This window comes from Balearica regulorum, chromosome 1 (genome assembly GCF_011004875.1).
Source record: "Balearica regulorum gibbericeps isolate bBalReg1 chromosome 1, bBalReg1.pri, whole genome shotgun sequence".
In the NCBI taxonomy this organism is placed as follows: Eukaryota; Metazoa; Chordata; class Aves; order Gruiformes; family Gruidae; genus Balearica; species Balearica regulorum.
This window is the reverse complement of record NC_046184.1, coordinates 161,682,885-161,695,572: the sequence shown is the minus strand read 5'-3', so window position 1 is coordinate 161,695,572 and position 12,688 is coordinate 161,682,885. Positions and strand designations below refer to the sequence as shown.

At 37.3% G+C, this 12,688-nt stretch overlaps 1 protein-coding gene across 1 annotated transcript in view; it reads right to left on the bottom strand.

Annotated features, from left to right (window-relative positions):
* Positions 1–12,688, bottom strand: part of ABCC4 (ATP binding cassette subfamily C member 4 (PEL blood group)) — a 153,985-nt gene that overhangs the window by 116,621 nt on the left and 24,676 nt on the right. The window contains 3 exon segments of the mRNA XM_075741447.1: positions 1,997–2,101; positions 5,926–6,175; positions 9,031–9,156. Coding sequence (XP_075597562.1) covers positions 1,997–2,101; positions 5,926–6,175; positions 9,031–9,156 — 481 coding nt within the window.

Sequence of the window (12,688 nt, the reverse complement as noted above, 5' to 3'; positions counted from 1 at the left end):
TCAACTATCCACATCTGTCACTTGCACTTGTTCTTGCCTAACCTTGCAGACAGGTTGTTCATGGGACTCACCTATCAGAAAACAAATCATACCAAAAGTGATTCATTTTCTATTGCTTTATCCCTCTGAACTGGTTCACCACAGGGTTGTACACAGGAGCATTAACACCAGCAAAAGGGACGGAACAGAGACACAGAGTGCAAGGACAGGAGGACGCAAGAATGATCCCTCCAGGGGCAGCAACTTCTTAGGTGAGCTTGGGCAGACCTTACGTGCCCTCCAGTCAAGGGAAAGAACCAATTCATCCCATCTGAGAGGTGCAGAGATCATATATTGCACAGAAATACTATACTACTAAGGCTCTTCGTTTAAGTGACTAAAATTACAAAGGATACATTTGGTCTCTGTTCAAACGCTTGAATTTTAGATCTAAAGTTGCTCAGTTGAGCAGACAGATTGTTCTGTAAACTCAAGACACATCAGTAGAAACCCATACGAAGAATCCCTAGTTCCATGCTGCTATCAGACTAGCCTGTGGGACTCAGATAATACTCGCCTTAGCAAAACAAGAGTATGACCATGAATTAATTGGTTTTGTTTATCTTTTGATAAACTGTAATACACCATGTTAGGTTGTTTTCTTAAAAGTTTAGCTAATAATCCCTTTTTCACTTCCAGTGATTTTGGATTTGTGGGTTGTTGGGTTTTTTTAGTATCTCTTTTGGTTCATAATCTTTAAAAATAAAAAAAATTATCATCCAGCTGCACACTGTCTATATAAAGATCCAAAGAGTCGTGAGAAACCTAATCAGGGTAGCAAGCTAAGTCAAAGGACAGCATATTTTTATTATTCCTTTTATAACTTCTCTCTCTCAGAACTCATCATCTTTTCAGTGAGCAACTCTGTAAAATTATTTTGCATCATTCTACGAGTATATAAGAGAAACTTTCTGAGCTGCTCTTGATAGTTCTGGGAGAACTATTCTTTCCCCCTGCACACTGAAATTAAATATCAAAATGAAAATTACATTAACAGTTTTGTGGGTGGTTTGTTGGCTTGTTGGGTTTTTTTAAAATCAAAAGGAAACCAGTAATTCCAGTCATGCTGCCCTGCTTTATGCAATATAAACAACTCATGAAAAAAAATGAAGGTGTTTTATAGGCATATCATGCAACCATTTCCTATAAACTGTTAGCAGCGTTACCAATGTTGGTTTGGGAAGAAAACAAAGACTAAGAAATACATTCCATTTTGCATTAGAATGTATTTACCATTAAGTTTTTCATATCAATTAAAAGTTTGTTCAATGTCTCAGAAAGAATTTATGTCACAGAGACAACTGCGAGAAAATAAAGCACAATAATGTAGCAATTTTCTTTTATAGTCAAGTAGTAGTAGTAGGTAGATCTTCACATATATTTTCACACTTTTATCTTCCTTGGGACACAGCACATGTAGGGGAAGAAGGGCCATAAAGGGAAATATGTGACATGTCTTATTTGCATTACATTTATATGTAAAATTCATTTTTAGAGCTTCCAGCATTTCTTATGGAAACTGAAGCTTCTCTTGTGCAAGGATGCTGGCAGCTCATAATAGCTCCAATAATTCATCACAAATTGCTGCTTATCATAGCAATTACAGTTTTAAAACAGAAGCCACAGTCAATCTTTGCCTTTCTTACAGAAAAGGATACATAAGAGATTCATCACCTGTGTATTCTCCCTTTTTCTAGTCATTTTGGTGGTTTTGGTGCATTCTAAGTAGAGAACAATTTGTAGCTGAACAGTTTCAATTAAAATACAGAGTAACAAACACATGCAGACTAGGCTCTCAAGCTTGACAGTGTTTTCAGTACTAGTCTATAGAGTTGGCTTAACATACTAAAAGGATTCTCATACACAAAAGATAGAATACAAAACATCAGCACACTGCACATAGACTTAAAATGCCTGCAGCGCCAATATACTTTATGTTTAGTAGAAGTAAATTTACCTTATCCCAATAGCAAGTTAAATCCTGAACATGAAGAATGATGTTCTCATTATTACCATGCAGTTGTGGCTTGAAGTGTGAGACCTCATCAAGCATCAGAAAATTCTGCAATGAAAGAAAAGCACAGGATATTGCCTATTGAGAGACTGGGAATGGGAAAGGAACCCAAGCATGTATTTTTGGAAGCAGCATACAGAACATTAATTATGGGGGGAAAAAAACCAACCACAAACTGATCAGGGTATTACATTTACAAAGCAACGCACAACTCCTTCAACAGTGTACTTCTAGCTAGCTAGCAGTCCCCTCTAAAAAAACCAAAAAGTGCAGATTTTTTAGCATAAAGTACTATGGGACTCAAACATAAGAGAGAATTCCTGAAGCAAATGGACCTGTTTTTCCCTTGAAATGCTGGCATACCTTAGAATTGTTTGATTTCCCCTTGCCATGCAGAAGAGGTGAAACCCTCACTGCAACACCTTATCATTCCACTGCTTTGATGGTGAATTTCACTTTAGTTTTTCTCAGAAAAACAATGAGGACACGGTAAGAGGCTGTCCACCGTTCGTATTAAGCACTCTTCCAGTGACAAAAATGCTGCAGAACACTATCTGAACCACTCTTCCTTTTAAAGTCTAGGGCACTAACAAAAAACTTGCTTACGCCTGCGTAACTGGTTCATTGCACTTTCACTACTGTACTTCTACATTATAGCCCAGTCAGAGACCCTGTCCTTCAAGTTGGATAAACGTGCACTTTTGCACCACAGCTGCACTTCTAGCACGCCTTGCCCAATGCTAGATTACAAATAGCTCAAAGACATTTAGAAAGGAAAGGGGTAAATTCTACAGAAAATTTTCAAGGGTAACAGTTACCACAAGTTTAAGACAAAAACAATTAAAAATTCTATCACAGAGCATAAAGACTTTAAATAGGTCTCTAGCAGACAATGTTTTGAGAAAAGAAGGAAGGCCTTGATCTTAGAAGCCAAGACTAGTTAACAGGTACTGAGCTAACAGTTTGCAGACATAAGAGAGCTGCTGGAAACTTACAGAAGTCAGTAACTAAGCAGAAACAGGAGGAGGATGCCAGGAGCCACGGGAAGGCAGGAAGAATACTGCTAGGTGTTAATAGGCACAGCAGTTCTGCCCAAACTCCAGCTGGCAGGTATCGTTTCAGAGAGGGGTGAGAACTGGAGCATTTTAACGCAGCAGCCTGCAAACTCAATGCATGTATACATACAACTCCACCAAAAGGCAAAAGGGCAAAGCCACACGCCTGAGCTCTTCGGCCAGGTGAGTATCGCTGAGCACTGTTTTAGCTAGGCAGGCCCAAACGGGTATGTGTGTAAAAGAGAGCTCAGGTTAAGAGGGTGGTAGGCAGGAGAAGAAACTCCAAACACAGCCTAAATCAGTACTGGGGTGTGTGGCTTCAGAGGAGACCTCAGAAGTGTGACTTGGATTTAGATGACGGCTGAAATACCGCGGCAGTTATAAGCAAGGAATCGGTATCTCGTCGTTTTTGCATTTACCAGCAATTTCTCTTCTAGCAGTAGCATTCATGCCAGGTATAAATCCTAGCTAGCCATTTAACTCAAAAATGTTACAGTATTGCATATGGAAGATTGCAAATAAAACTAGTACAAATGAAGAAAAAAGTTACATGGTTAACACCATGAATTTTAAACAGTGGAGGAAAAATAGAAATAAAACTTTCAAATGCAATAAAATAACTTAAGCCTTAGAGACTCTTTAAATACTCTTAAAAGATTCTTCCATTTTTGTTGTACTTAATGACCTTCCATGCAGGGAAAAACAAAGTTGCTACCATCCACAGGATGCTGAGAAACAAACATTAGCTTGAGATATGACTGTGTCCTTGAAAGACAAACCTTTATCTTTTGTACCCAGCTGAAACTCATCCTCTTTTCTGTGTGTCTGCCAAAATAATTCCCTGAAAAACAACCACTCTCACTTCGTTTCACAAGGGGACCTTGAGCCTATTGCTCCATCACGAAAGAGTGGATGAGCTTCAAGAAGAGATGCAGACCAGCTCTCAAACGTGTAGCTAGGGTGAGGGGAAAAGAGAGCTTAGGTGAAAAAACACAACAAGGAGACCACAATATTCTTTTTGCCACACAGTTCCAATGTATGTATAAAAGAATGTGGAGGAAAGACTACTACTTCCCATCTGACTATTGTTCTTTATTGTCACCTGAAGCATAGTATCGCCTGCTTTCTTCTCTCCATCTGAGTGTACTTTAAGATCAGTGCAGAAATCTCACTTGTTCTACAAAACCTAAGAGAAAGCACCCTCTTAAAAAATATTATTTTCAGTTTTGCCCAAATACACCTAGTCATCGTCTTAATCAGTTTTTATGTATCGCCCACTCTCTTCTCCTCCTAATTCCTTTCTGCTTATTTACATTTCAGTAATACATCTTTGGTCAGGCAGCATCTTTCCATTCAGTAGCAGAATGTCCAACCCTGAAAAACTGTGCAGTTTAGGAAATGGAAGCTAAAAAGTTGGTGACAGCATCAAGGATGCTACAGATTCATTAGGACAATTCTCTGCCCAATGAACCTCAATTCTGGAGCTGGTTTCCAAAAACCATCCTTAAGGAATCATAAGCGCAGGGGAGTTGGAGCAAGTTGTTAGGAGCAAAATCTTGTGACCACTAAGATATGCTGGAAAAGGAGACAGGAGAAAAAAGGGGAACAGATTGTCACTGCCTCCGATCAAATACCATTTTCCTGTTCCTAAAGAATCTTTTTCAGCCATCCATGTCTCTCAACATGCACATCAGATCCCTTGAAAGAGCACTGCCCTGAAGCTGAACACAGGGCATGTGAGAGTACAGAAAAGACAAGCATGCAACATCCTGTATCCCAAACACTTCTCTCAACTCCCACAGTTTAGTTTAAGCAGTAATAATAAATGTTACTGCCTACAATACTACCATAGTCATGATTTTCACACAACAACCTTTTCTAACTCGATTTGCATCAACTTTTACAAAATGCTTCTTTGAAGTGCAAAGATCACCTGTTTAACTACCTGTGGGCTTAGTGCAATTAGCAAATTTATCAAGAAAGAAACTGATTTATTATACTCAAGCACATGGAGAAGAAAATAAACCAGGAGATTTTGAGCTACCTTCATCAACAAATGGCATAGTGACACTGGGCAAAGCCACATGGTTACATGTAAAGAATTTCTGTTGTCCCCATTCTAGACTAGATTAACCTGACTTTTTCACAAAATTAAGTTCTAACATGTCTGGCATGCTTTAATTATGTATTTTGATAACCTGATTTGGGATTTTTTAAGTTTTAAATTCAAAACACAATTTGCACTTAAATCTTTCGCTCTTGTTGTTTATGCTAAAGGACTGGTGCATACCGCTAACATGACTATTTCATTCTCATCACACTAGACACAGCAAAGCAAACAAAATAATGTTCCTCTGCCAAAACCCAGCTGCATTTCTGACGTTCATCCTTACTGAACTTGAGTCTTGACTCCAGTATTGAAAGCAGCCATGAGACACCAGCGAGGGCTCACACCTGTCCTTCACAGCTGACAGGGTACTGCAGTGCACACAGAATATGAATCTTGCAGCTCCCATCAGCCTTCCTTGTTCTCCAACTCCCAAGCCCAACATATCTGCACAAGTTCCTCTTACTTCAAAAAATGTCTACAACACCTCTTTGCACATACACTTTTCTCCTAGACTTCAGCCTGCCCTACAGCATGTTTCATGTTTTTGCACATGCTTACACAGCAACACATTAAGTTTTCAAAATAGGTTATTCCATTAAAAATCCCAAACTCTGCAAAACTAAAATAAGGCTGCTTTTTTCGGTGACATTAAAACAACGTTCGAGTAAGAGAAGAAATCCACATACCATTCAAACCAATAACCATACCTTGATTCGTCGTATGCTAACCACTGCCTCGGATACTCTCTCAACAGCCGCAGGGAAGAACAGAGTTACTGTCAGTCTTACTGCGCCATACAGGGACACTGCAACGAACACCCGGCTTGCTGAGATAACATTGCCAAGTAGCACGTATGCCGTGAAAGTCATGAACACTGTTATTTTGCTTGCCACAAAGAAAGAGGCTAAGTTCAGTCCTCGAAGGTAGGAGCTTTTCAAAACCATGGCAATCTCCTTCCTAAAAATGCAAAATATAAACAATCACATCAATTTCTCTCATTACAGTTGCCATCAACAATAGGATGAGGGAAACCTACCCTCAGGATTTTACTTTCATATCCTTTCTCCTCCCCTTGCACCACCCCAACTCATATGTAAAGAACCGTACTCAAAAATAACTGTAAAGAAAGCGTGCTATATGGTAAATAACAAAAGAGAATTTAAAGGCTTAGAAATTGAGCGCAGAAAATTGTTATATTTAATATCATAGTAGCTATAGAAAATAATTATTTTTCAGAGACAGAAAACCAAAAAACTCTTTTTTCCCCTGCTTTAGTCAAACTATTATTTTAATTTGGATTCTAATCTGCTTTGACTCTTTCTGGGTTGCATACAAGAGCAAAGAGGGAAAAAACCTCTGTATAAAGGCCAAGCGCCCACAAACTCCTTATCCTTCCAGTATCAAAATCCAGTAGAGATCAGTCACAAAACTCCTGATAAGATAGACATCTGCTCTACAGCTGAAAAAACAGGGCAACTTCTAAAAGATCAACAATTCACCCATGGCCCAAGCATCTGCTATTGTTCAGTTGCTGCTCCTCAAGCTGTGTTACAGGATTTGCAGTATTTCCTTTGATCTCAGGCTAAATCCTTCAGCATTTGAACCCTGATCCTGCTTTCTTTTGCTCTAGGAATTCTGGTTCATAATTCAAAAAATACTGATCGGTGAGGCCAACTGTTCTGCCAGCCATTACCCAAGCTAAATAGTGATTTAAGTACTGCACAGGCACATAAGTCTCCGTCCAGCAACTGAAAAGCTGTTGATGCATATGTTCTCAATTTCCACTTCAGTCAAATTTCAGTTTCTACTACTAAATGACTCATCAAGTCCAATCCTCAAAATGTTACTGCACTATGTACAATGTGGATGTCATCAGGCTTAACTTCTTATAAAAATAATGGTTTCTCTTTACCAAGAGAGCCATAACAAGTTACTCCTTCTCTATATATTATAATTTTATCTGCTTGAAATGAGATAGATAGAATATACAATATTGAAACAATTCCTAATTTCTCTTCCCAAATATTATGGCAATTCTCAGGGAAAATCTTGATCATTTTTATTACCTTCCACTTGGAACTATATACTAAGATTAGAAACTCAAGTTATGATTATACAATTTGAAGTAAATTAAGTCCTCACTTAACAGAAGAAGGATGCAGGATGCGCTACTGGAAAACTAGTTAAGCAACTTTCCCACTATACTTGCCAAATTGGCTGAGTTGACAGACTTTCAAAGACTTTCAAAGACTTATTTTTTTCAGCTTAAGGGCTCACAATCTCTGATCTCCGCTCCAGAGTACAGTGAAGGAACATTTGTACGTAAACTATTTGAATTGGGTCTAATTCAATTACTTCTACAATCCTGGATGAAACTCTTTTCCCATCCTCTAATAATCCTTAATAATCCTCTCACTATCTGTGAATAATCAGCAAGTTCTTTGTGCTACTCTCCATAAATATCAGATAAATTACAGCCTACCCACAGGCTGTGTATAATATACTATGCTGTCTGAAGGCACGGAGTTATATCAAAGGAAACTAATATGGACAGCCACAGGAAAAAAGAGCAACAGAGGAGTTCAGATGTCATATTAGCAACTGTCAAGGGCCACTGTGGAAATACTGGGCAATAAATCATCTGGCTGAATTTAAAACATTTAACTACAGTTTTCCACAGTGCCCTTAAAGAAAAGAAAGATGGCTCGAGATGTCTTTTGGAAGAGCTTATTTCTCTCCATCATTAAAAAGGAAGCCTGTAATCCTAACGAAGTGTTGAACTTGGAAATCTAGTTTAGCGATGTGAATACACCCACTGAGGAAGCTTTCAATAAAGAAATATCCTCTCTGGCTCCACGCAAGAGAGCAAAGCTTTCCACCAGTCACGAACATTCAATCAGCACAGGATCCTATAATCTGAAGGAGGAAAGGATTATGCGTGTGGGAAGAAACATCTCAGGGAACATTAGCAAGTTTGCAAGCCTGCACACGCATGTGAAGGAAAAAAAACCCTTTAAAGAAAAGGAATTCCAAATAAAACAAATTTAAAAAAAATATCAGAGAATCTACAGCAGGATAATAACCTTCTACTCGTATGCCGGAGAGGGACTAACATGAAAATTAAATTATGAGAAATACGCACCTGAACTCCTACAGTTATCCTTTAGCACTGAATGCTCTTATACTGTCAAGTAAAAGTGCAAATATTGATTGAAAATCAAATTTATGAATAAGTTTTAATCAGATGCTGATGGCCCTGTGAAATGAAATGTCTTAAGATACCAAACTCAGCTGGCCTTGCCAGTGGAACAACTAGAGATCTTCTGAGCTCCTGTCTTTCTCCTCTCCAACTTTCCCAGATGCCCTGAGCGATACTTCACAACACAGAAAGGGAAGCAGAGTACTACTTGAGGATGCTATCATTTAGGACAGAAAGTCAGATTCCATATATTTCTCAGAAGGGAAATGTCTGCTTATCAGTTCCTTGCTTTTGTTTACAGAACTGTGAGGATTAAATTGTTCAATTACAACTACTGTAGTTTATTAGTTGCTGGTTTTAAACACAACTGTAAAAGGAAGCATAAACCCCACCTCGCCCCAGTATTCCTACATATCAATTTTTTTTTTTTCCTTTTCTGTCCCCTTAGGATGCATTTTCATTCCTTCACTCTTGCTATAGAAAATTTAAAATAAAAAAGCCAAAGAAGCTCAAGTAAATTGCACTTTAAAGCACAAAATAATGCACTTATTGGCAAGTAAAAACATGAAAACAGATATAGAACATATACCAAGCTGCATATTTCCAAGATTACCTTCTTAAACCATTCACAAGTTCTGCAAATGATTTTTCCCAAGCATACATCTTTATTATCTTCATACCACTTATGACTTCATTCATGGTCCTTATCCTGACATCTGTTAAGGTGGCTGTCTTGCTTCTGTAAATAGCACAAAGTCAAAATTCTCAGATTCTCAAAGCAAGAGAGACTATTTATGAACACATAACATACTCGTATTAACAAAGTTTTTGCTTTTACTTGTAAAGTTGATTCATATAATTGTAATTTCATTAAAGGCTCTTCCTAAAGTAGTATCTTAAAGTGGACCCACAGCGGAAAGTATGGTATGTCTATTGCTGGAATTCATTCCCTGTTCTCAGGAACTGAGAGCTGATTCAATGTTCAGAATTATATGTCAGCTTGTGCCAACACATAGTATTCCTATTTGCCTACAACATATTTGTGCAGGCAAAAAACCACAAATTAAAGAAAAAGAATCAAAAATATTAAATTTAGAACTGAACAAAAATCAGAAAATTACTTTTAAAAATGGTTTTGAAATGCCAAAACAACAACCCTTCTCATAAGGCTCTTTTGATGTTTAAATAAACTGGCCTCCATTTGCGTCTTTTAAGATTAACTCTAGTCAAAGTAAAGATTATTTAGTAACAGTACACGAGCTATAATTTAGGAGAGCTAATCTTGATATGATTTTGTTTAATAAATAAATATTATTTAAGCATTAATTGTAATTAAAACTAAAGTAAATATATCTATTTTAGTCCCATGTTATGTTTGCACTGATGAACAAACTGGAAAGTATATATAATTAAATAATAAAGTCACAGTTTTAATTAGGAAAAAAAGCATTGGAAGTTAGAAGGCATGCAATGAATGCATAAACCATGCTAATAAAGCCTATTACAATTCTGAATTAATTCATGCAGACAAACATACTTCGCACACAGTGAGCTATGCTAGGCCTTATTTTGATAAAACACACCTTTTCCTGCTAAATTACTTATTTTTTGTATATGCCAGTGAAAGTTAAGACTCAGATATAATATTTAAAAAACAAACAAAACACCACCAAAAAAGCAGCTCTTCAGGGAAGAAAAAAAGCTCTCTAGAAGGGGTAGTTGGGCTTTGTCAGCTTAACCTGCCCCTGTAAGATTTCTTTGACACTCTGGAAGAAACAGCCATGTTTAAAGCCTTCAGCAGAAAGAATTTCAGGCATCTTCAATCATTTTAAAAAGAACTTCTCAGCACCAGCGTTCCATAAATGTTGGCATGGCTGAAGCAGGGTATTGAGAAATACGACAAGAAAAACTCACAGGAGATATGTAGGAACTTGGCCCTAATACAATCAAGGCTTCTTAATAAGGACCGAGGAAGATAGTTTAGCCTCAACCAACCGTACTGACAAGGAACAAGATTATCTTTGCTAAGTCCTCTTTTCCTTTTTCAAAAAGAAACAGTAAAAGAAAAACCATTCCTCAAAGAACGTAAGAAAGAGTTTATCCTTTCTTCCCCATACACACACCACCACTGCAAAATTTAGCACACGTTGTTCATGTCTCTGCAGCAGCAAACAATAATTCTCACCTGCAATCTTTTGAACCAGTCATCTATCAGACCTAACTTCTAGGCTTTGTCTCCAGACTAACAGAAGGTTGAAGATGATTCAAAATAATAAAGTTAATGGAGGTTTCTTTTTTAAATGGTGTGAGTCAAAAAGGGTATAGTTCTCATAAACCAATTACCACTGAAATGTTATCACAGCAACCATTCTCTTTCAAATTGCTTTAAAATGTTCATGAGGTTGGTAGGTTTTTGGTGGGGTTTTTTAAGTTATACTCCTCTACAATGCGAAAAAGCATATTTTTGTACATGCATACCAGAAGACACAGTCTCTGAGACATTACATAATGGTTTAAAGTACACAGACTTCCAGTGCACTGATGACAATTTACAACAGAGAAAGACGTGTCCCCAGTTTTAAAAATATTAAGTTCAGAGTATATGCAGATCAGGACGACTGGGAAACATAGCATGCTTAAGAACGGAATAGGAAAGGATCTGAAAATTCTTTAAATGTCTGAGAAGTCCCCTCTGTGATAGTAATAACCATTCTAAATTAAGCAAGCTGTAGAATTCCTTTTTCCTTCACAAGGCATATTTGGTGGGTTTTAATCATGTCTGACACAGCAGTTCCACATAATTTTTCCTCTTAAAAAAAAATTAAAAAGGCTTTAAATGAGAATATTACAGTTGCATGGCTAAGTAGTGAAAGGGTTGAGCTCTTGTGAATAAATACATATTAAATGGTCTTCAGTCCAATAATTGAACTATTTCTCAAATAAGATATCATGTCATGTGTATTTTGAAAAAATTCTATTACTTGTGCAGGTAAAAGCAAGACTGCATAGTACAGTCTCTACCACTCCGTAGGATACTAAGTCCATTTCTGCATACTCCTACAGCACTGAAGTTAATGCCTGCATCATAAACTGGCAGGCATATATGTGTTTACAACACTGAGCATGCCTGGATTTTAGCAAAAGCTTTAATCCTTAAATCATTTCTTCATAGACTGATTTCCTTAAAGCCACGCAGATTCCCAGCAATTGCCATGTGAACACGCTCATCATTGTGGAGCTGGAATCCACTTCAGTTTTTCCATTAACTCTGTTCACTGCACATCTATTCACAAATACAAAGATTTGTGCACAGGTAGACAAGCAAAAGTTTTTCTGGTTAACAAATTCTTTCCCTTGCACTGCATCGAAACAAGTGGCTGTTAATGAATGGGGGAAAAAAACCCAAACAACATTACATTGCCACTGATCAACTTTTAAAATACATACCTTCAAGAAGAGATTTTTGTCACCTTGTTGTCTGACCCTGGACAAGTCACTTACTCTCTTTGTGCCTCAGTTTCCCATCTGTAAAATGGGGATAATAATGCTTACCACCATGGATCAGGCACTAGTTAAGTGCTAAGCATTTTAACTAATAACTCAAAGCTCAAAACCTCAAAAACTGAAAACTCAAAAAACCCCACAGTGAAATAGTTTGATACTTATGTCTGCATATTACACATGGAGTGAAAATGCACAGGTAAGAATATATTGAAAGTGTTCTACAAACATGTTTTATCATTAAAAAAACTAAGAATTTGACAGAGAACACTGAATGGCTCATTATCTGAGAAACAGCACGTGAGCACAATAACTGAAGATTATCACAGTGGTTACAAACAGAAGGAAGTCTGTGAGTTGGTTTCATTTTGTGATTCTCAGCTCTCTCCTCATACCTAGCCATGCAATGGCAATGCCAGTCTCAATGTTTCTGGAAAACTTGTCCTAAAATACAACCTGAAAACAACAGTAGCAAACTAAAAAAAGTTTTGCTTATCCAAAGGAACCATTCACCCTGATACAAATGCAACAAGATGCACAACACTACTAAGTATATGCATAAGCAGTAAAGAAACACAAAAATATTCCCATTTGGATACAAAAGCCATTTATAAACTCACAATGTAAGTAGAGCCTGATTAATTACACAAGAAAAAGAAACTTAGGAAGCAAGAACATTGAAGATAATTCAATATTCCCACTTGAGGCAAGTCTTTTTTTTTAGGAGGAAGTCAGAAAAAAATAAATTAAATATGTCTGATAATGGAAAA